The 23,007-nt window shown below is 51.6% G+C and overlaps 2 protein-coding genes across 6 annotated transcripts in view; one reads left to right on the forward strand and one right to left on the reverse strand.

The window, feature by feature from the left end:
• Window positions 1-12,801, forward strand: part of Tecpr2 (tectonin beta-propeller repeat containing 2) — a 102,132-nt gene extending 89,331 nt beyond the window's left edge. For both annotated transcript variants that reach the window (XM_059279151.1, XM_059279150.1), the window contains exons 18-20: window positions 11,088-11,229; window positions 11,711-11,860; window positions 12,340-12,801. In XM_059279151.1, the coding sequence (XP_059135134.1) occupies window positions 11,088-11,229; window positions 11,711-11,860; window positions 12,340-12,494 (447 nt within the window). In that variant the 3' untranslated portion in view covers window positions 12,495-12,801. The remainder of the gene's footprint in view (window positions 1-11,087; window positions 11,230-11,710; window positions 11,861-12,339) is intronic.
• A 7,217-nt stretch (window positions 12,802-20,018) lies between these two features.
• Ankrd9 (ankyrin repeat domain 9) lies at window positions 20,019-22,785 on the reverse strand. 4 transcript variants are annotated; one of them, XM_059279153.1, is made up of 3 exons: window positions 22,583-22,785; window positions 21,658-21,843; window positions 20,019-21,156 (listed from the first exon to the last, which is right to left on the reverse strand). In XM_059279153.1, the coding sequence occupies exon 3, from the start codon at window positions 21,098-21,100 to the stop codon at window positions 20,120-20,122; it is 981 nt and encodes a 326-aa protein (XP_059135136.1). In that variant the 5' UTR covers window positions 21,101-21,156; window positions 21,658-21,843; window positions 22,583-22,785; the 3' UTR covers window positions 20,019-20,119. The 4 variants fall into 4 exon arrangements, with proteins under 4 accessions (XP_059135136.1, XP_059135137.1, XP_059135139.1 ...); XM_059279154.1 differs by lacking the exon at window positions 22,583-22,785 and adding an exon at window positions 22,200-22,341; XM_059279156.1 differs by lacking the exon at window positions 22,583-22,785 and adding an exon at window positions 22,135-22,341.
• Between the last annotated feature and the right edge of the window lie 222 nt (window positions 22,786-23,007).

Here is a 23,007-nt window from a genome sequence, read left to right on the forward strand (position 1 = left end):
ACAGCAACAACGGCAGCAGCAATGTCAAACTCTCTTCTGGAGTGTGTGGGCATCCACTGGCATGGATACAACTCCAGGAACACGAACCACCAAGGCCCATTTTTCTTGACCCCAGCACGACTTAAGCTGGCAGCTCTGCAAAAGAACAACTAAGAACCACAAAGAAAGAACAGGCAGCTCACAGGGAGCATAACTAATGGTCTTATAATGGCTACATTCAGGCTTATAAATTTTAAGGTATCTTCAAAGGGGGGGATTAAATGAATTTCAGGAGGCCAATAAATGTTGCACAGAGCCACTCCTGAAAAGTAAGTACTACAACTGGTTGGTTTTTTAAAGACAGGGTTTCATGTCATATAGGCTGATCTCGAATTTACTATGTAGCCAAAGATAACTTTGAACTCCTGGTCCTCCAGCCTTTGCATCTGAGTGGTGAGATTACAGGTTTGTGCTACCATGCCTAGCTTTTTGTCTTGTTAAGACACAGCCTCCATATTTTGCCAAGGTTGACCTTGAACTTGTAGTGATCTTCCAAGTGCTGGGATTACAGGGAACAGAAGAAGGCTCAGAGTGGTAAAGGAAGTTGCCTGAGACCTTACCTCTAGTAGGTGGTATAGGGTTGACCTAGACTTTTGGCCCAAGATGGAGTGTCACTTAAGACACCAAGATTTATGATCCATGTGGGACCCAGCCCTGTTGGGAAAATGGAAACTGAACATTCTCCACTTCCCAGAAGTCTGCTGACCACTTGTCTCAGGACAGCCTAACCACAGCTACACACTTTCACACACACACACACACACACACACACACACACACACACACACACAGCCTGGCTCACTGCAGTCCCTTTGCCTGCAGTGGTTCCTTCTTCCTTATGCTCTCCCACCACACTGCTCCCCAACTGAAAACACCCTATAAACCCAAACTCCTCCTGAGGACAGCCCAGCAGTTCATACTCTGAGTAAAGCTTCGCCTTTCTGCCTCAGTGAGCTCTGGTAGTCTGGTTCTCTCTAAGCCATACAGGTGGCCAAACTGGACTGTAGACATGGGTGTGTGGCACCTGGTTTGGCTCCTTCCTGTGGCTCTAGGGTCCTAGACCTGTGCTGGGTGGGACACTGACTGGGGAGCCTTGAGGTGGCCATGATGTTTGTATTGAGGTCTCTGACATCACTCACAGGTTGTGATGAAACCAACAGATTTTTCCACAAATGGCCCTGAAAAAGTAAGTTCAGGGGGAAAAGATTGGTGAGGAGTCAGTAAAAAGATCCAAAAGTCGGGAGGACTTTCTGAATCCAAGGAGTGTGTAGAGGATCCATACTACACTGGAAATGGCCTGTGTACCCTTGTGACCTCTGCACCTCTGCTCAGGCTTTGTGTCTCACAAGGACATCCTGAGAGCTGAGCGGAGGAGGAGCCACAGAGGGTACCACAGGCACATGAAGTGAGCAGCAGAGCCTCTCCAATTAGCAGCAGCTCCTCTATTTTTGTTTCCTGGTCTCTGGTAAAACCTCCCTCTTATAGTGGTTTTGGGGTGAAGTTTCTACAAAGTACTCAAAACAAATGAGTCAGTTTTCAGACTTGCTAGTGTTTTGGAGGACTTGGAGGAAATATTTTTAGTTGTATTTAGCAGCTTTCAGAATTGGAGTTTGCAGAGTTTTCTGTCCATATTCTGGGTGCCTCTGAAGCCAGTACAAGTGATGGTGTGCTCTCTCATAGCACACTCTCTCAGAGCACTGTGGGCTCTGTGGGCTGAATAAAAGAGGAGTCCTTGGTGCTGGAGAGATGGCTCGGCGGTTTAGAGCACTGGCTTCCCTTCCGGAGATCCTGATCAATTCCCAGCAGCTACCTGGTAGCACACAACCCTCTTCTGGCATAAAGTCGCACATGCAGATAGAGCACTCGTGTACATTAGATAGGTAGGTAGGTAGATGAGAGATAGAGAGATAGATAGAGGAGTCCTCAGGCTTGTTCACCCCACCTGACCCCACCTCTTCCTCCTTAGCATTCCTCTGTCACCCTGAGCAGGCACTACTTCCTCCTAGTTCATCTTGGTTGCTCAATGCTGAGCCATCTGCCCCGAGTCATCTCCTCCACGATGTCATCATTGGACGTCCAGTTTTGTTTACTCTGCCTAGACTGTGGAGACTTGGCCTGGCCAAGTGAACTATATAACACCAAGGCCGATAGAGCTGGCAAGTAGCCAAATTGCCAAACTAACGTGTAAAATGTTACTTAAATTTCACTGCTGTCGATGTCATGGTTCTGTGAAGTTTCACTGTGCTGTGCTGGTCCGTGAACACAAGAGGTCTTCCCGTCTTCTGATGTCTTCAGTTCTTTCTGTAGTGTTGTAAAGTCTTCATTGTAGAGGTCTCTTACCCCTTGGTTAGTTTAGTTCCTGTCGGGGTTTACATCCTCTATTGTTGCTTTGGCTTGTTCGTTTTTTGATGCTATTGTGACTAGATCTTTTACTCCACTCTGTGTATGTGGTGTGGACATGTGGGTGCAGCTGCCTGTGCATGCACATATGCACACCAGAGGTCGGCGTCTTGTGCCCCACCATAGCCCTCTGCTTTTTTGTTATTATTTTGTTTGTTTGAGGCAGTATCTCTCACAGGACCTGGAGCCAACACATGAGCTGGACTGGTTAAGCAGTGAACCTCAGGGTCAGTCTGCTTGTCTGTTGTACCCTAGCACTGGGTTACAGATGCGATCTGCCATGCCAAGCTTTCCCCTGGTGCTGGGGTCTGAGCTTAGGTCTTCATGCTTGTGGGAAGTGCCACACTAACTGAGCCAGCTACCTATTGCCCCTGATTTCTTTAAGTTTTTTTTTTTTTTTGCATGAAAGTGTTTGCCTGCATGTATGTATGTGCATTATATTCATGCAGTGCCAGTGGAATCAAGAAGAGGATGTTGGGTCCCATAGAAGTAGAGTTACAGCTGGTTTGAGCCACCATATGGGTGCTGGGAACTGTACCCAGGTTCTCTGTAAAAGTAGTAGCAAGAGTTCTTAACTGCCAAATCACCTCTCTAGCTCCTTTTATAGAGTTTGGAGACAAGGTTTCATGTACCCAGTCTCAAATGTAGGCCCGGGTGACCTTGAAGTATTACTGATCCTCCTGCCTCCACCTCTCAAATGCTGGGATTATAGGTGTGTTATGATTTCTTTCTCAGCAAAGTTATTATTAGTTTATAGAAAAGCTCCTAATTTTTAGAAGATTTTTTATGTGTATGCATGCCTTCATGAATTTATATTCATCATATGTGTTCAAAGTGCCTGCAGAGGCCAGAATGCATCAGATCCCCTGGACCTGGAGTTATAGCCAGTGTGAGCTCCTTTCTAGCTTTCAGTGCTTTTAATGGCTGAGCCATTTCTCCAGTCCATAAAACAAGGCCCCAGTTTTTAGTGTTGATTTTGTGCCCCACTACTTTACTGGAAGTGTTTATTGGGTCTCATTTTTGTAAAACTTTTCGAGTCATTTAATAAAGAATCATACCATTTGCAAATTGGGGGTAATTCAGCTTCTTCCTTTTCTATCCATACCCATTTTATTGATTTATCTTGCTTTATTTCAGTCTAAGAGTTCAAGCACTATATTAAACAAGAGTGAAGAGTCCACATCCTTGTCTCATCCATAATTTTAGAGGAAATGCTCTCAGGTTTTCTCCATTTATATAACATTGGCTATAAGTTTGATAGCTAGAGCTTTTATTATGTTGAGGTACAGTCCTTCTGTTCCTAGTTTCTTTGGAGCTTCTCTTATGAAGTGATGTTTAATTTGTCTACATCTTCAGAGATGTAATTTATTGGTTTGCATATGATGAACCACTCCAGCATCTTTAGCTTGAAACCTACTTGTTGGTGATATACGATATTTTTATGTGTTGTTGAATTCACTTTGCAAGTATTGTATCGAGAACTTTTACATCTGTGTTCATCAGGGAAATTGGTGTGTAGTTTCTCTCTTTTTTTTTTTTTTTTTTTTTTTTTTGGTTTTTCGAGACAGGGTTTCTCTGCGTAGCTTTGCTCCTCTCCTGGAACTCACTTGGTAGCCCAGGCTGGCCTCAAACTCACAGAGATCCGCCTGGCTCTGCCTCCCGAGTGCTGGGATTAAAGGCGTGCGCCACCACCGCCCGGCCTAGTTTCTCTTTTTATGGTGTCCTTATCTGGTTTTGGTATGAGTATTCTGGCTAGCTCCATGGCGTGTATGTGGTAGTATTCTGGTCCTCTCTGTCTCGTGGAGTGGTTTCAAGAGCTTTGCTGTGTGTTCTTTTTTAAAGGTCTATTAGAAAGGACACCATCTGCTCTGGGCTTTTCTGTTTGGGGAGGCGACTGCTGCTTCTGTCTCACTTCTTAGCAAGGCATTTGCTTTCTTTATCTTCTTGAATTACTTTTGTAGGTTGTATATGTCTAAAACTTCATCCACTTCCTGCAAAGTTTTAAGTTGTCTTTAAACACAGATTTTTGGAAGTATTCCCTAATGAACCTCTAGATTTCATTGATATCTTTTGCAATTTTCCCCTTTTCACCTTTAATTTCATTAACTTATCTTCTCTGTCTATCATCCAGTTGGCTAAGTGTCTATGGATCATACATAGTTAACTGTTTTGCTGGGCGGTGGTGGAGCATGCCTTTAATCCCCGCACTGAGGAGGCAGAGCCAGGCGGATCTCTGTGAGTTCGAGGCCAACCTGGTCTACAGAGTGAGTTCCAGGACAGCCAGGAGTGTTATACAGAGAAACCCTATCTCAAAAAAAAACCCCACATACATAGTTAACTTTTCAAAGAAACAACTCTTTGTTTCTTAATTTTAATTTTATTATAGTGTGTGTGTGTGTGTGTGTGTGTGTGTGTGTGTGTGTGTTTAAAGATTTATTTATTATGTATAGTGTTCTGTCTGCATATACACCTGCAGGTCAGAAGAGGGCACCAGATCTCATTATGGATGGTTGTGAGCCACCGTGTGGTTGCTGGGAATTGAACTCATGACCTCTGGAAGAACAGCCAGTACTCTTAACCTCTGAGCCATCTCTCCAGCCCTAGACACTTTCTTTAGATGTGACAGTTTCTTGATTTTAACAATGAGGCAGGAAGGGGCTGATCAGAAGCCCTGAGAGGTTAGAATGAAGCTCGGTGTGAAGCACTTGCCTGACATGCAGGAGGCCCGGGTTCTATCTGCAGTGCAGCATCCATAGCAGGGCAGGCCAGGATGTGGATGGGTTGATAGAGTGCATGCCTAGCATGTGCAAGGGCCTGGGTTTGGTCCCCAGTACCATATAAACCAGTGTCCACTGGCACACACCTATAACCCTAGCAAGGTAGAAGCAGGAGGATCAGGAATTCAAGGCCAGCCTGGGTTACGTACTTTACTAAAAAAATGTTTAGCCAGGTGTGGTAGCAGACGACTTTAGTGCCAACAGTTGGTAGGCAGAGGCAGGCAAATCTCAGTTTGAGACCAGCCTGGTCTATAGAGCGATTTCCAGGACAGCCAGAACTAGGCACATAGAGAGAACCTGTCCTTAAAAACCCAAATAAAGCCGGGCAGTGGTGGTGCACACCTTTAATCCCAGCACTCGGAAGGCAGAGGCAGGCGGATCTCTGTGAGTTCGAGGCCAGCCTGGTCTACAAAGCGAGTTCCAGGAAAGGCGCAAAGCTACACAGAGAAACCCTGTCTCAAAAAGAAAAAAAAAAAAAAACCAAATAAATGAATGAATGAATGAATGAATGAATGAATAGCACTGTCATATCCAGGGACCTCCCCTTCTGGGCTATACTCACCTGAAAGGCTAGCCACAGGCAGTTTATGTGAGGGTCCCTTGAGCAGCCCAGTGACAAGCTGTAAGGAACACGGGGCAGTGCTGCATGCTGACATCTCAGCCACAGGGGTGGGCAGATAGTGGTCCAATTGGTAGTTGTCCTACCTGCTCAGAAAATAGGATGTCTGAGTTGCCCAGGAAACTTATTTCTGAGCATTTTTCTGCAGCACATCCCCTATGACTAGCAAATGCTGTTCTTTGCTGGGTTCTGAGACATGCTGTTCTGGATGGGAGGTCCACTGGCATTATCATCTAGGGTTCAAGCTTTTCTGAAATGAAGAGAAGAGGCCAGAGGCAGAAGAGGGTTTGCTAGAGAAAACAAAGGACTAAGGAGCAAATAAATGAAGGTGCCACCACCATGGGGCCCGTAAGATGAACCCATACACCTCAGTGTCCTAAGGCTTAAACCTGCTAACATCACAGTACACAGCAGAGACCCTGAGGGCTCTGGAAATGGAAAGTTCAGATTGTGTCCCATTTTAAAATGAATTAAAGGTTAAAAGGGAGAAAGCTGGAGAGGGAACCCAAGGAAAAAGAAAAGGCAGCCTTTAAGGTGCCACTGACCTCAGACCGCTCTGCTTGGGCAGCAGTTCCTCTACTGGAGAAATTCTGTGTTCTTTTAGCCTGGGCTCAGGGACATGTGAGGGTGTGCAGGGGTACACATGCCCCTTATGTTCCAGGTGCAGGTATGCGTATCAGAGACAAGGGCTCAGCGTGGCAGTTTGGAGGACTCTGGTCTAAACCCGGTCACTCTAGCTCCAGGCACAAGCTTTGTAAAGGAGTTCAGCTTGACTGGCCTCCTGGGTCCCTTTGAACCTGAGATGGTGTCTTGAGTTCTGGAAGACAGAATAGAGTCTGTTTGCTCTACAACTGGAGTTAATTGTACTGTCCACTGGTTATCGTTTGGGTTTCTCCAGGCTTTGCTCACCTCTGCTGCACTCATTTTGTTAGCATTTCTCAAGCAGCAAAACCCCAGACACAGGAGCTGTTTGAGGGGAAAAACACAAAGCATGGCTTGCCTTCCACAGGAACCTGCCCAGCCTAGGGGGAGCGGGTGGGTGGCACAGAAGAAGCTCGGGGGCTGGCCCAAGGACTGCCCCGACCTGTGGTGATTGTGGAGACCCCGAAGCCTTCCTGATGGCTCACAGGAGAGTAGACTCTGGCTCTTTGGACTTAGTGTGCCCCAGGGCCATGAAGCACTGGAGCAAACAGCACAGCCTGTCCAGCAGGGCCTGTTGCCCCTGACAGCGGTAGAAATGGCCTCTAGTGCTAACTGTCAGTGAGTGGGCTGGGAACACATACAGACTGTGCTGTTCCACTGACAGAGGTGACAGCAGCCTCTTCTCTATAAGAGTAAGGAGAGTAAGGTCTTAGTGTTGTATGGTGGCTGATCAGGCAGAGCCCTTCTCAAGGGTGTGTGCCGAATGGGAAGCACCAAGTACAGTGTGCTAATTCACACATGCTGGGCAGATTATGATTTAGAGGCCAGCTTGGCATGACCCCATTTCAAAGAGCCCAGAGCTGGGGATGTAGTTAAGTGGTATAGAGTTTGCTTGGTATATACAAGGTCCTGGATTGTCTCTAGGAAACCTCCCCGACTTGTAGCTGAAACTTTTCCTGTGTTCCACCTGGCCTGCGGTCAGGACAAATCTCTCTTACCCGCCACTTCCGCAGCCACTCAGACCCAAATAAACACACAGAGGCTTTTTTTTGGGGGGGGGGCAGTTTTCGAGACAGGATTTCTCTGTGTAGCTTTGCGCCTTTCCTGTATCTCGCTCTGTAGACCAGGCTGGCCTTGAACTCACAGAGATCCGCCTGGCTCTGCCTCCTGAGTACTGAGATTAAAGGTGTGCGCCACCACCGCCTGGCTCCTATAGTCTTTTTAAATGACAGTTAACAAGGGTGTGCATATGCACACACAGGTATATCTACTTTTTCTCTTCGCTTACCGAGATTCTATGTAAGTTCTTAATGTGTCCATAGTATTCTTGAATCTTTAAAAATTTGTATCACATTTAGCTGTCTTATAGGAGGGGGTCATACTGCATCACACATGTGGCGATCAGGAGACAAGCTGCAGGAGTTAGTTCTCACCCTCTGCCATGTGGGTCCTGGGAATTGGCATGGTGACAAGTGCCTTTACCAATGAGCTACCTTGCTGGTCCTTATTCTTAAACTATTTACTCTGTTGCATAAGTTATACTCTTCATTCCAATTTTTTTTTTTTTTTTTTTTTTTTTTTTTTTTTTTTTTGGTTTTTCGAGACAGGGTTTCTCTGTGTAGCTTTGCGCCTTTCCTGGATCTCACTTTGTAGACCAGGCTGGCCTTGAACTCACAAAGATCCGCCTGCCTCTGCCTCCCAAGTGCTGGGATTAAAGGCGTGCGCCACCACCGCCCGGCTTCCAATTTTTTTTAACTTATATGAAGTTTTAAAATTAAATAAGCCAAAATTTTAGCTTTTTACTTATTTTTTTAAATAATTTATTTTTATTTTATGTGCATTGGTGTTTTGCCAGATGTATGTCTGTATGAGGGTGTCAGATCCCCTGGAACAAGAGTTACAGACAGTTGTAAGCTGCCATGTGGGTGCTGGGAATTGAACAGTGCTCTTAACCCCTGAGCCATCTCTCCAGCCCCTGCTTTTTACTTGTATATTCATTTAAAATGTCTGTAATTGTAGACTCCTCCCATATGCTTATGGTTAGCATGGCAGCTAATGGGCAGCACTAATGTGTGTGGACAGGCTGGGACCAGGGCCCCTCTTCTGTGTCAATGCTGTGGGGTCCAGCAGCCCGCCGTCCTCACGTGCCCAATTGCAGAGTGGGCAGCCGCTTCTCTCCCTACTCTTGTGCCTGTCACTCTCTGGGATTGAGACTTGACCTGAACAGCCCTCCTCAAAACCCATACCTCCTCATTTCTATCCTGGGATAGAAATAGGCATCATGTGGTCAAACTGTAGAGTAAACATTTTGCTCAGAGGAGACACTCTAAGGCATATTGTTTGGGCACAACCAGCACTGCGAAGCTGAGCATGAGCAGCAGGCCCAGGCACTGAGCTCCTGTGGTGATCCGTGGGCATCCAACTGCAGAGCTACAAGAGGCAGACCCCCCTCTGTGCCATAGGCACCTTTTTTTTTTTTTTTTTGGTTTTTCGAGACAGGGTTTCTCTGTGTAGCTTTGGCGCCTTTCCTGGATCTCGCTCTGTAGACCAGGCTGGCCTCAAACTCACAAAAATCCGCCTGCCTCTGCCTCCTGAATGCTGGGATTAAAGGCGTGTGCCACCACCACCCAGCTCATATGTACCTTTTGACTCTGCTGGCCTAAAAACTAACTTTTTTTTTTTTTTTTTTTTTTTTTGGTTTTTCGAGACAGGGTTTCTCTGTGTAGCTTTGCGCCTTTCCTGGAACTCACTTGGTAGCTCAGGCTGGCCTCGAACTCACAGAGATCCACCTGGCTCTGCCTCCCAAGTGCTGGGATTAAAGGCGTGCGCCACCACTGCCCAGCTAGAAACTAACTTTTGAAAGCAACCCTGGTTTCTTTCTTTCTTTCTTTTTTAAGATTTATTTATTTACTATGTATACAGCATGTATGACTGCAGGCCAGAAGAGGGCACCAGATCTCATTACAGATGGTTGTGAGCCACCATGTGGTTGCTGGGAATTGAACTCAAAACCTCTGGAAGAGCAGTCAGTGCTCTTAACCTCTGAGCCATCTTTCCAGCCCGCAACCCTGGTTTCTTATGCTGCTGTTTTATATTCCCTATGACTCTGTAGGTCATGCAGAGCCCTGTGGCGTCCTGCTACAGCCCTATACTCTCCAGCCTTGACTCTCACTCTTCTCTACCTCCCATCCATATAACACAGATGCCCACATCTGTCTTCTCTTTCTGCCCCCTCCATGCTCCCATACACATGCCTTCTGTACTTGGTGCTCCGCCCCTTCAATGATGGGTAGAAAGCCACCACCGACAGTGGCCAGTGGGTGAGAAGTAGGGCAGGTTGTGAGTGCTTCAGCAGACATTCAAGGATGGGTGGCTCTTCACACAGGGGACCCTGAAGTCTGGCAGCTCGAGCCGGCAGGGGTGTGCTGTCATCATGACAGGAGCCAAGTGGAGTGGGGTTTGAAGCATGCACCATAACCACATTCTTTTTTTTTTTTTTTTTTTTTTTGGTTTTTGGTTTTTGGTTTTTGGTTTTTCGAGACAGGGTTTCTCTGTGTAGCTTTGGAGCCTGTCCTGGATCTCACTCTGTAGCCCAGGCTGGACTCGAACTCACAGAGATCCACCTGTCTCTGCCTCCCAAGTGCTGGGATTAAAGGCGTGCGCCACCACCGCCCGGCCCCCATAACCACATTCTTGACATCCTGGAAAGCACTATGCAGAGCAGGGACCACATGTCGGTAAGTAACTGGCCAGAACCCAGGAAACTGGAGCCCTGAGAGGGCTTGCAGCAGGCATAACTGAGTCCAAGAAGGGAAGCATCAGCACAAGGGACAGCCAGACCTTCAAGGCTTTGGTTACTCACCTGAACTCTAGGTCACTCTGCCCTCTGAAACATGGGGCTTTGTTACTCTGCAGAGTGGCCCACCCTGGCACAGCAAACAACATATGAGGGATTGGCTCTTGCCTATAAAAAGTGGACAGCACACCATGGTGTGTTGACCTACACAAAGCAGTACAGCCAGCCTGGTGCCTACCCAAGAGCCAGCTCCTGCTGCCTTTCTGTATCTCCATGTCCCATACTGCATAGTCCATACTGCAGGAAATGTCACCAGAAGCAAAGGCACAGACAGGATAATAGAGCTAAGGGAAGCCTCCAGGCAGATGTCAGGGCCCAGGTGAGCCTGGCCAGGCAGGTGGTCTGCAAACAGGCTGCAGCGCCTTCTCTCCAGGTGCAGCACCCACCTGCTGCATCAGCTGGGCTCAGCCAGCAGTGCGGCTTTTGTGTCCTGTGTGCCAGGCTCCACCTGCCACTTCTTCTCATTGGTTCACTCCCTTTCCAAACCACTTCTGCCTTTCTGTGTCGCCAGCTGAAGCGTCTCCTTGTCTGGTGGGGTGTCCCATAATCTTGTTTGTGTGGCATTATGAGGATAGCCTGGCAAATGTCTTCCTTTCCTGTGAGGCTGCATGCCAGATGCAGAACACCAAGGAGCCCACAGCAGCCTTGCCCCTTGTGCCGTGACTGAGCTCCACCAGCCTCATGTTGAGCTGGCCTGCTGCCATCTCCCTAAACCTCTTGTCCTTCTCTGAGGACTGCCCCTTCCTGTTTCCAGCCTGCCGGGGTCACCTTGGTCAGCGTCCATTCTAGCCCCAATGACCAGATGCTGTGGGCCCTGGACAGCAGATGGAATGTGCACGTGCGGACTGGGATCACTGAGGAGATGCCTGTGGGGACAGACTGGGAGCATGTGCCAGGTAGGGACAATCCAACAGATATCCTATTGTCCCCCACACAGCTACAGTTATATTTATCACCACAGCCCATGGTGCCAGGCAAGACAGGAACTGAAATTCTTACGGGGCTGTTTAACTTGAAGCCTTGAGCCCCATTTTCTGTAAAAACAAGCTGTCACCAGGGGCCACATGGAAGTCCTGGGTATCCTGTTGGGTCTGATATGTTCTGAAGTAGGAACCAGGTAAAGATCTGAAGGGCATGTGTTGCTGGGAGAACCCAGGCCAGCTCTGCGGAGTTTATGGAAATATAGCTTTCTAAGTGCCCAGACCCATCTGTGACTAGGCTAGCCTGCTTGGGGCACCCTCTCCCTTGGTGCCCAGAATCATAGTGTCACCGTGCGGAAGTCCTGGTGGCTAATACAGTGTCTGAAGAGAGCAGTACTGGGAAGGGTGCTCTGTCCTGTGTGTTCCAGAGATTAGCTGATACCCAGTTTGCCTACAGGGTTACAGGCCTGCCAGTTGGCATTGAGCACCAGGACTGTGTGGGCCCGCTGTCCAAATGGTGACCTTGCCCGCCGCTATGGCATCACAGACAAGAATCCTGCTGGGGACTACTGGAAGAAAATTCCCGGAAGTGTGTCATGTTTCACAGGCAGGTGCTGGGGCATGGTGGACTCGGTGTATCCTGAGGGGAGGAGGGGCATGTGTGAAGAATCTGCCCCAACTCAGCTCCACATCTATACAGCCAGAGCCAAGGACAAGGCCTACCTGTGGGAGGGCTAGACACGGGTTCTGGGAGTCACCTGACAGGAACAGGATGTTGCATTGCTTGGAACAAACTGCTGGTGCAGCTACTTAACACTTGTAATCCCAGCACTTGAAAGGCTAAGGGGGTAGATTGTTGTGAGTTCCAGGCCAGTCTGGACTACAATGTGAGTCTCAAAAAAAAAAAAAAAACTGAAAAATTAAATTGAGAGAACAAAGTAGAAGTTGGGGAAATGACTGGCTCTTCCTTATCTCTGAGCCAGAATGTCACAAGTCCAGACTGGACCCAAGGCCCTACCCACCACCTGTGCCCTTTGTCTCATACCATGTGGTCTACAAGACTGTGATTGGCTGTTATCTTTGCAGTGACCTCATCAGACGAGCTGTGGGCAGTGGGCTCCCCTGGCTATCTCCTCCAGCGACTGACAAAGACGTTCAGCCATTCACACAATACCCCAAAGAACAGCCAGGCAGCCACCTTCCACCCTGAGGACCTGGAGGACGAGTGGGAGGTCATCTGAAGGAGCCCCAGACAGCCAGTCGGGGAGGAAACTGCGGCTCTGTGATGGATGCTGATGTTTCCTAGTGGCTCACTTGTGGACATGCCTCATCCACCAGGCTGGCTACCCCACACTTGCTTTCCTCTGAATTTGTTTCCGTCTCATTCCAGAACTCACAGCCTCAGCCATGTGCCCGGAGCTGTGACTGTAGCAGCAGCACCTTCAACATCTTGCCAAGGTCACCTCCAAGTGGGAGCAGTGGCTGCTGCTGCTCCGTTGCATGCACTTGTTACCTGTGCACCACAGTAAATTCTCTTCAGCAACTACAGATCCTGGTGTGTGGGCCAACAGGGACACCGCCATAGGCAGATGAGTCAAAGCCAGGAAGAGTCAGGCACGTGTCCAAACAGGCCTGCCGGTTGACTTCATCACAGAGTCCCTCACATCTCTCTGAGGTACAGGCCACAGTGGACATCCCACACTAGACATTCCAGGTGGGAAAGTACCATCCAGGAGGGAGGCTGGACTGTGCAGGGAATACACGCACACATCCTGGCCTCATCATGTTGCCCACACTCAGGGTAGCTGCCCACATCAGCCAACACAACAGCCAATAGGTGAGACAGAGCACAGAGGTGCCCAAATGGTCCATTTAGTCCAGCACAGGGTGCTGGTCAGACACAGTGGGGAGAGGCTGAACCAATCTAGAGACGTCTTTGGAAAGACATTTGACTAGTGTGCTGCTGGGCACCCTAAAGCCAGGCACTTCCTCAGATGATGAATCTAGTGAATTGCCTTTTCATTTGTTGTTACAAACCTGAATAAGATACCTCATTTTCGATGAAATCTCACAAATTTAGAAGATAGGTGTATCTTCTGAAAACAGTGAAGGTCTTTTGTTCCTTCAGGAGGAGGTTTATCCTAAGCCCACCTTATCTTAGTTAGAGCTTTGCAGGGGTGGCATCCGATCATGTCCTCAACCCGAGAGCAGCCACTGTCTTCAGTGGACACAGCATTGACTCCCCCAGCAGCTGGGAAGAAAGAGTGCCTCCTGCTCACAGTTGCCACGTCTGTCACCGTGTCGGCACAGCGGCACTCTCTCCTCAGGCTTCAGGGCAGACTGCCCACAGTGTGGCCTTCCCTGAGCCTGCTGCCCCACCTAGGAGGTCCCTGTCACTGCTCCACACTGGCTGCTTTTTTTAATCCACCTGCTCCAGGAGGTTACTTGCCATCTGTTTTCTACTGCGCATGTGTCAGGCCCTCAGCCCCAGGTGAAAGGCCCCAGCAGTCACGAAGCAGAGGCCCCAGGTCTCAGCAATGGTGAGCGGTTGGACTTGACTGCACTTCATTTTATACACTCCTTTTTGTAAAAGTTGAGCGGCAGCCCCAGCTTGGCTGCGCCCCTTCTGTGAATGGTGTGCCTTGCCTGGCTCCCCACAATGGCAGCGCTCCCTAAGCCCACGGGGACGATAGTGCAGTTAAACCCAAGTTAAGCGGACACCTCAAAACTACTTTGAGCTTCAGTGCTTTGTATGATTTTCTTTTGGGTTTTATATTTTAGTTGTATTTTGAGATCATGCAAAATGTTAGACTTTTTCCAAACGTGGAGTCTGGTGACTGAGCTGAGAGGCCTGCAGCGACCATCTCCTGCTGGCCTGCAGAAAGCCCACCAGCCCAGCCACACTGCAGCAGAGCACCATTGCCTGGTCTTGGGACCAGGGTGGGATAGTGGGCAGTGGCTACTCCACAGATGGACACACCCTCTGGCAGCCCTGGAGAGAATGCCCCAAAGAAGGCAGAATGAAGGGCTGTCCCAAGACATTAGTCTTTCATTGTTTTAAGACAGTCTTATATAGCCCAGGCTAGCCTCTAATTCACCATGTAGCTAGCCAAGGATGGCTTGTTCTGATCCTCCTTTCAAGTTCGAGGATTACAGGTGTGCACCACCATGTCCTGCTAAGATGTCTATGAGTATAGCTCACTTTCAGAATCCCCACTGGGATGTTTCTCTTAGACAGAGGAATTCTTAAAATCATGACAGTACCCACATACACCCCCAGATTACTGCTCAGGTCTCCTGGCTTCATGTACCCTCCCTCTCTAGAGCCCAGGAGGGAGAATATGGCTAGTCAGTGAGCCTAGCCTGGCGAATCTGCTGACCTGTGCTGATGCCACACACTCCTGGAGTCGCCCCAGCAAGGGCCAGCATGGCACGTACAACCCAGACCATGGCCGGGCCCTCCCCCAAGCAGCCAGGCAGCACCCTAGGGCATCACACACAGCATTCCATAGGCATTGTCGTGGGAGGAAACAAGTGTACAGCTGCTGTGCCTCCTGTTTCCAGTTAGCACGGAAAACCTGCCTTTGCCCTCGGGGGGGGGGGGGGGGGGGGAGTGCTTTGTACACCCACATGATGGGACAGCCACAGAAAACCCAGGTGGAGATTGTTACTATTCAAAACGTAGAGCCTGTAAGTCAGAAATCCATGTGGGGCTGGAGATGTGGCTTAGTGGTGACGGACCTAGCATGCACACCGCACCACAGGCCAAAAACCCTACCTGGGCCCAGAGCATGCCCGCAATCCCAGCACTCAGGAAGCTGAGGCAGGATTGCCACAAGTTCCAGACCAGCCTGGACCACATAGTAAGAGCCTGTCTCAAAAACACTAAATTTACAAGTAAACAAACTGAGACAGAGACATGACTGCTACAGGTGTGGCACCCATGTTGAATGTTCACTGTAGGAACTTGTCCAGACGAGCAGGAACAAACAGGACAGAGATGGGCAGAGGAGGTGAGGAAGCACTTCAGTGAAGGAGACCCAAAGACGCAGCCCTCTGGGAGAGCCTCCGATGGGGCTTGGGTCCAAACGTCTCACACTTCTGCCACCTCTGATCATCTGTCTAGAATAAAGCCAGAGCTGGGGTGTGTGTATATAGCACAGTGATCCAGCACCTGCCTAGCATGCTGCTGTCCCTGGGTTCAGTTCTCAGAATGGCAACAAAGAATCAAACAGAGGGAAGGTGCCCCAGGATGTATGCCAGCAGGGCATACTGTGGGGCCCCACAGGGGATCTTACAGTAGCTCTCCTGACCTGTCACTACAGCGTGGTTTACAGATGGAGGACGACTCTGGTGGTGGGGGGCGGGTGCTTGTGCCTCACCCTTCAGGAGGGGCAGAGACAAGTTCTCGCTTGGGACAAGCAGTGAGCCAGTGATTGTTTCCAAGTTTGTGTCTTTTTTATCCTTTGAATGTTGAGCCATGTAAATGTATTATTTATTTCAAAACTAAATAAAATTTACATTTTAGAAACTCAGTCCTCTTAATTTTGCAGTATTAACAGCACTTGAGTCAAATATCACAAAATCAACACCAAACACATTTTAAACATTCTTTTCAGCCGGGCAGACATACATTTAATCCCAGCACTTGAGAGGCAGAGGCAGGTGGATCTCTGTGAGTTTGAGGCCAGCCTGGGCCACAGAATGAGTTCCAGGACAGCTAGGACTGTTACACAGAGAAACCCTGTCTCAAAAAAAATATAATAATAAATAAAATAAAAACTCTTTTCATAAAATACTGGGAAATGCTTATACAACTGTGATCTTTTCTTAATGATTTGTTTTTATGTGAATTGGTGTTTTGCCTGCATGTATTTCTGTGACAGTGTCCGATCCCCTGGAACTGAAGTGACAGGCAGGTGTGAGCTGTCATGTAGGTGCTGGGAACTGAACCCCAGTCTTCTGGAAGAGCAGCCAGTGATCTTAACTGCTGAACCATTTCTCCAGCCCCTACCATGTTGATCTTAAAAATACTGAATCATGGGGGATGGTTCAGTGTAGAACACTGGCTTAGTGTGGTTCCATCTCCCCAGCATTGCTCATCCCCCCAAAAAACTAAGAATACACCAAGATGCTTGACACTGGTGGGCAGGCAGCTAGCACCGAGCAGTGTGACCATTGTCTCTCCTGCAGGAGCCTAGCCATGCTCAGGCCTGGACTTTCCCCCACAATCCCATGTTCCATGCTGGACTATTTATTTCTATGTTTTTGTGTATGTGTGTATGTGGATGTGTATGCCACAGCACAAGTTAGAGAACAACTTTGTGGATTCAGGCCTGTCCTTCCCCCTTTAGGTTCCGGGGATTGAACTCAGGAGTCCAGGCTCGGGTGGCCAGCACCTTTACCCCCTGAGCCATCTCGACAGCCCTGGACTTTAAAAGAGAAAAAAATTCAATGTCTAGATTTCACTGGAGGTAGAGATTCCTACTTCCCCCATGGCTGGGACAGTGGTTACACCCATGCAGACATTGGTAATAACTCATCAAGTTAAAAATTAATGCCTTTGTGCTTTATCATGCAGACGTCAAATCTCAGGTTTTTATAGTCAGAGCCAGTCAGCAAAGGGGGTTGGGAGGGACACCAGTACCAATTACTGATGTTTGCTTTTCTGAAACACAGGGTCAGGGGTAGCCTAGAACTCATTATGCAGCCTAGGCTGACCTTGGTAATTTTTTTGAGACAGTCTCACATAGCCAAAGCTAGCTTCAAACTGGCTACATAGCGAAGGATAACCTTGAACTCACTGTTTGCCTTCACCCTGTGAGTGCTGGGAATACAGGTGTGCACCACCATGCCCAGCTTTATTTGGTGCTGGCGATCAAACCCAGGGCTCTGTAGGTGCTAAGCAAATACTCTACCCTCTGGAGTATATTCTGAGATCAACTTTTTTTCTAAGATTGATTTTATGTGCATGAGTGCTTTGCCCCCATGTAAGTCTGTGCACCCCATGCATGCCTGGTGGCCAAGGTGGTCAGAAGAGGGTATCAGATCCCCTGGAAATGGAGTTACAGACTACTTAAGCTGTCATGTGGGTGCTGGGAATTCAACCTGGGGCTGGGAGAGCAGCCAGTGCTCTTAAGCACTGAGCCATCTCTCCAGCCCCTGGTCATGAACTCTTGATCCTCTGTGCCTGGATCACAGTAAAGCATTACTATGGTAGTCTGGAGTTACTGGAAAGGGCTCCACCATGGAGTCTTCGAGAACCTGTGTGCTTCCTCCCTGCCTCCTGGGAACCACCTTGTCTGTAAAGGGTTTGTTCATGTACAGAACTGCTGTCCATGCTGATACTAGTAGTGAAATGAAGGCACGGTTAAAGCAGATGGAGTCAGTGTGGAAGACAGACACAAGCCGAGGGTGGAGGCGGCAGCAGGTCACACCAGCTCAGACTGCCCTTCCAAGTCCAAGTGAGGCACTCAGCAATGAGCCTCACCGTGGCTCAGTTTCATTGTCCTTCCAAATAGGCCTCAGGGGCCAGAAATTCTGGCTCCTGAACTCTTTAACTGGGGTGCGGTACAGATCTCCTGGGGACACATTTGACATTTGACGGGGGCAGGATACACTGGTGAAATCCATGAAGTGAACAAAGGAACCAAGAGAAGAGACTTGATTGTATGTTTTGGAGCCACCAAGGTCACCTACCACTAGCTGATAGCAGTTGCCAGCACCGGGCCTGGCAGGCTCTAGTCTCCCTCCAGATCTGCTCAGTACTGCAAGCTCATGACCAGGGTAGTAATACGTCAGGTGACAACACAGCCCTTCCTGGGGCTGGGGAGCCTAGGGGACTGATAAGCCACACGCTGAGGTCACCCACCCTTCCTCTCTCAGAAACTACCACATGATAAGTGAGGCCTTGCTTATCAGCCGGGCACCACCTCTCCAGGCCCTCTGCTTCCTGAAGGGCAGGCAGGACAGAAAAGATCTGTGGCAGGAATCAGGCCTTCCTCTGAGGAGGCTGGCTAGGCTTCTCCACCTCTCTGGGCCTGCTCCCTTCCATCTCCCAGGAGTGAGGCCCCACCCAAATCAGTGTCCGAAGTGAGTCTTCCTCTGCCTTTGTATCCATCCAAGACACAGGCTGGGGACCAATCGGCAATGGTGACTACCATGACACTTACGTGCTTGTCACCATGAGCCAAGCCACCACTCTTGGGCCTGATCCTCACCCTATGGTGCCAATTCCTCCCACAAGGTCCCACCCTGCCTCCTCCCTGATGGCCACCTTAAGGCCTAACAAGTACAGTACCCCTCCTCCAGGCCAGGCAGCTCCAGTGAGGCTGTCAACAAAGCAGCAGTCTGTCTACCTGAAGGAGGAGAAAGCACCTAGCCCTCACCAGCAGACCCCAAGTCAACATTCTCAACAGGAGCCCAGCCTTCTAGACTCCCCCAGGAGCTACCACACGCCATTGTTCATCTGCAAATAAAAAAGTATCACCACCAATGGCATCCTTAATCTGGACCCAGGACCTCCTGGAAGTCCAGGGAGACTAACCCTGAATGGGTCAAACTTGTGGCTGGGGCGTACGTTAGCATCCACCACCCACAACTGCCAGGACTCCGAGAAGCGACGTAGGCAGAAGGCAAGGAGACCCTCCGATCTACATGTAGGATCAGTACCGGCTGGTAACCTCTTGTCCCACTTTCTGGAATTGGGGGGTGGGGGAGAGGTCCATTTTCAGGCCTGGGGAATGGCCTACAATCTCTTGGCAGTAACAGTGGGGCCCAGCACAGAGGTGGCAAGGTCTAGGGCCCTTCCTGCTCCCCACCCTCACTCATGTGGCCCAGCAGCCTGCCCTCTTCCACCCCTCAGCCAGACTGACCACTTCAGCAGACTGCTGGCTTCTGCTCCTGGCAGCACATTATGGCCCACAAGCCCATGCCACAAAGGTTGAATTTCACAGCCCAGCAAAATCCCTGGGCAGGGTGATCCGGCCCTCCTCCCCAGTCTTGAAGTTCCTCGGGGTGTGAACCCAGCTCTGCAGCCGGGGTGCCTTTATCCGGAAAGATGGTGCACTCATTAACAAGCCTCCAATCTGCACAAGTTTCCAGCAGAAACCAGCTCTTCAGGCTGGGCAAGAAGCTTGCCCAGGGTGATAACACCCAGCCCTGAGGCCCATAAGCACCATGTGACACCCACTGTGAGTGGGTGAGGAGCCCATCCCTGTGGCTGGGCAGGAGGCCTGGAAAACACCCCTGGTCCTGATGAGGAGACATGATGCAGGGAACCCAAAGCCTGTGATGAAGCAGGTGCAGCGGCAGAGCTGAGCACAGAAGCCCAGGGCTAGCACTTGCCAATCCTGACTGAGGGCAAAAGGGGATGCTGGGCCAATTCCAGGCCTGGGTGGGGAAACCTATGATTCAGTGTGAGCTGCTACAAACACACAGACTGGCTCCTACCTCTCACCTCCTGTCACAGCTGCCCACTCGGCCCTTCTTGTCCTCTTGGACACAGGATCAAGTCCAACTCCACAGGCCATTTATGAGGCTGAGGGCACAGGAGGACTGGTTACAACGGTACAGGCCTGGCCTGGCCTCAGCACATTCTGTCCCCGCCCTCTGTTCCTGCTCCTCCTCTCCTGCTTGGGTCAGCTGTCACCTCCCCGGGACTCCCGGTCCTCACCCATATCCTTAGCTGAGCTAGTGCACTTGAGTGTGGAGAGCCTGCCTGACTTGGCAGCCCTACCCCCAAAGCATGCAACAGACCAGGCAGGTTCTTCTGTACCGTCAGGGATCCATGTATGTAAAGTGCCGGGTACAACGCTCTCAAAAATACTTCTGCCCCCCAAATACAGTGCCAAGGGTGCCCCCGAGTCTAGCTCTTGCCCGTGAGATCCAATGGCTGCAAGAAGGGTGGCAGAGGCAGCTCATCCAAGGCCTCGGGGAAGCGGCCAGGTGAGATGGTGGTCACCAGCACCTGCATGGCTCGTACAAAGAGGGAGGGTGGCGCCAGCCCTGCTAGCCACTGGAACTTGTCCTCTCCCAGCAGCTGCTGCCAGCGTAGCCGGTCTCCCAGCAGCTCACATCGAGCTGGGCCCGCAGCAGCCCCCGTGGTGTACAGTGCCAGCAGGTCAAGCAGCAGCAGGCGGCGCTGACACAGCTCCCCAGGCGGAGTGGTGCTGGTGGTGGCAGCGTGGACGGTGGCAGAGGAGGCCTCAGCAGCAGTAGGGGCTGAGCTGGCGTCCCGGCCCAGCTGGCGCAGCAGCAGCTCCAATGGTGTAAAGCCACCACCATCTCGCAGGCCTGGAGAAGCTCCGTGGCCAAGCAGCAGGAAGAGACACTCGGGGCGCGCAAGCTCACAGGCCACATGCAGCGACGTGCCACCGCCCTCCACACGGCTGCAGCCACGTCGGTCCAGAAGGCGCATGCGCTCTTCGAGTGGAAAGTCCCGCACGGTTCGCAGGATGTGCCGCAGGATGCCCACGCGGTTGTAGCGCACCGCCAGCGCCACGTGCGGTCCAGGCGCGGTGCAACAGCGGAAGCCCGCGCTAGGCGGGGCGAGCGCGCGCCGGGGGAAGGTGGCCAGCAGGTAGTGAGCATAGGCTTGGTGGTCGTGCACGAGCGCGTACAGCAGAGCCTCCGACGGTGAATAGGCGGCGGCGCGCCCGCGCTCGTCCCAGTGGAAGGCCTCGCTGGCACGCATGTCCTCCAGTAGCCACACCGGCAGCAGATCGCGCACTGCCTGGTAGAAGGCGAAGGACGACTTCCGGCACTGCTTCTGCACCCGCAAGCGAGCTGAGCCTGCGCCCTCGGGCCCACCGTTGGCACTGCGTCCCGGCCTGGCGTCCCACGGCATGCTGGCCTCTGGGAGTCTCCTGGCCTCAAGGCATGGGTCGCACCACCCAGACCAGCCTGTGGGGCAAGGGGACAAAGTGAAGGCTTTGGTCACAACTCCCCTGGCCTGAGAAATGGCATCCACCCTCACACAGACCTTGGGTCTTGGATGTCTCTGTCACAGCCCCTTTTCCCATCACCAGCCTCGCCTCTACTAGTCACTGCCCCCAGCTCTATTCTCTCCTAGGCCCAGAACCATGCTTGAATTTCTACATCTGCAGCCTGTCTCTAGCTTGTGTTAGAGGCTGGACCTGCTGGAGCCTTCAGTCTCCCAACCCTCTGCGACTCTGGGACCTCCGAGAAGAGCTCCTGTTCACACCTGAGCCAGGTCCCGCCAATCACAAAGAGGAACCCATGTGACTAAGGAATCCTAAGACTCAGGCCCCCAGCACAAGCTGAGCCCAACTCCTCCAGCCCCAAACCCTGCCCCCCACCCCACTTCTACCCTAACCCCCAGCAGGGTACCCTGAGGGCTTCTTTCCAAGAGGGTCGTGGATATAACTACTCAGTGAGACCTACCCGGTTCCTGCAGGCGGCCCTGGGTTCTATAGACGCGGTTATTCACTTTGCTGCACCAATTCCCAGCTTCCTCACCAGCAAGAAAGTGGTAGCTGGTGGCTGCCAGTGCGCCCCCCAAGCCCGAGTTGGGAGTGGCTCTGGCTCCTTCATCCACAAACAATTTTGCTACCCATCAGGAATGAGCTCCTGGGAGGAGGGAAAAGGTGAAGTCAACGGAGGAGGGATTGGAGTGTTCACCATCTACAGTCCACTCCAAGTCCAGCCACATGAGGCCGGTAATGCCACCCCATTTTTCAACAGGGGACAAGTTAGTCCAAGGTCAGTCACCAAGTCAGGTAGAGCCAGGACAAGAGCCTGGGTCTCCTGCGTTCTGTTTGGGCCCGTTTCAGACATTGCAGACCCCAGCTTAAGCCCCATGGTGCCCTGGGCCCCAGCCTCAACCTGAGCCCTGGCACCCCGGCCCAAGTGCCCTACCACCTCGAGCAAGGGTAAGCCCTAGGTCACAAGGGACCCGGGACGGCGAGTGGGCCTTGTCCACACACTGTGTATCACGACTATTCGTGGTAATTGGGTTGCAGAGGTGGGCACTATGGAGTGGGCTGCGGCAGACGCCCCTCTGGGGCGATGCCATGACTGCAGCGCCTTCCCGAGCCTGGGCCCCCGCGCCCCAGGTGTACTGTGTGGGCACGCGTGGGGTGCCGGGCGGGTTACGTAAAGTTCGGCCGCCCCACGTCACTGGGCAGAGTCACGGCCGCGGCTCCGTGACTGGAGGTTGGGCCGCCGGCCAGATCCTTCCTGACCCTTCCCGGCAAGGACCGACCGACCTCGGCCGCGGCGGCTGCGGGGCGCGCCCGAGTGTCTGCTGGCCAGTGGCCAGGATCGGGGCTGCACCTGCGCGCGGGGGCGCCCGGGGCAGGCAACTCACCAAGCCGCTCGACCCTGTCCCTGCGGCGGGTCGGAGCGCGCGCCGTCCATGCACGGGCGAGCAGATGGAGATCCCACGACGCCGGACGTGGAGAGGGCCGCCGCCGCCCGCGCCCGCCGCACTCTGATCCTCCGCGACCGGGTCTCCGGGTGCCGGTGCCGGTGCGGCCCAGGGACGGGCGGCGGGCGGCGCAGTGCGGCCGGGGCCGGGCAGCACGGCGGGCCGGGCCGCCGCCTCCATTGGCTCACGCTGCCGGCCCCCGCCGTAACCCATTGGTCGCCGCGCTGCACCATTGTTGCGTCACGGGCCAAGGGGCGGGGCGCTCAGCGGGACCCGCGGAAAACTTCGGAGAAACTTGAGGGCGCGGGGGTGGGGGTGAGAGAGACCGGGTACGGGGCGGAGCTTGGAGGGCGGGGCATCACGGG

The sequence above is a fragment of the Peromyscus eremicus genome, chromosome 14, assembly GCF_949786415.1.
Source record: "Peromyscus eremicus chromosome 14, PerEre_H2_v1, whole genome shotgun sequence".
NCBI lineage: Eukaryota > Metazoa > Chordata > Mammalia > Rodentia > Cricetidae > Peromyscus > Peromyscus eremicus.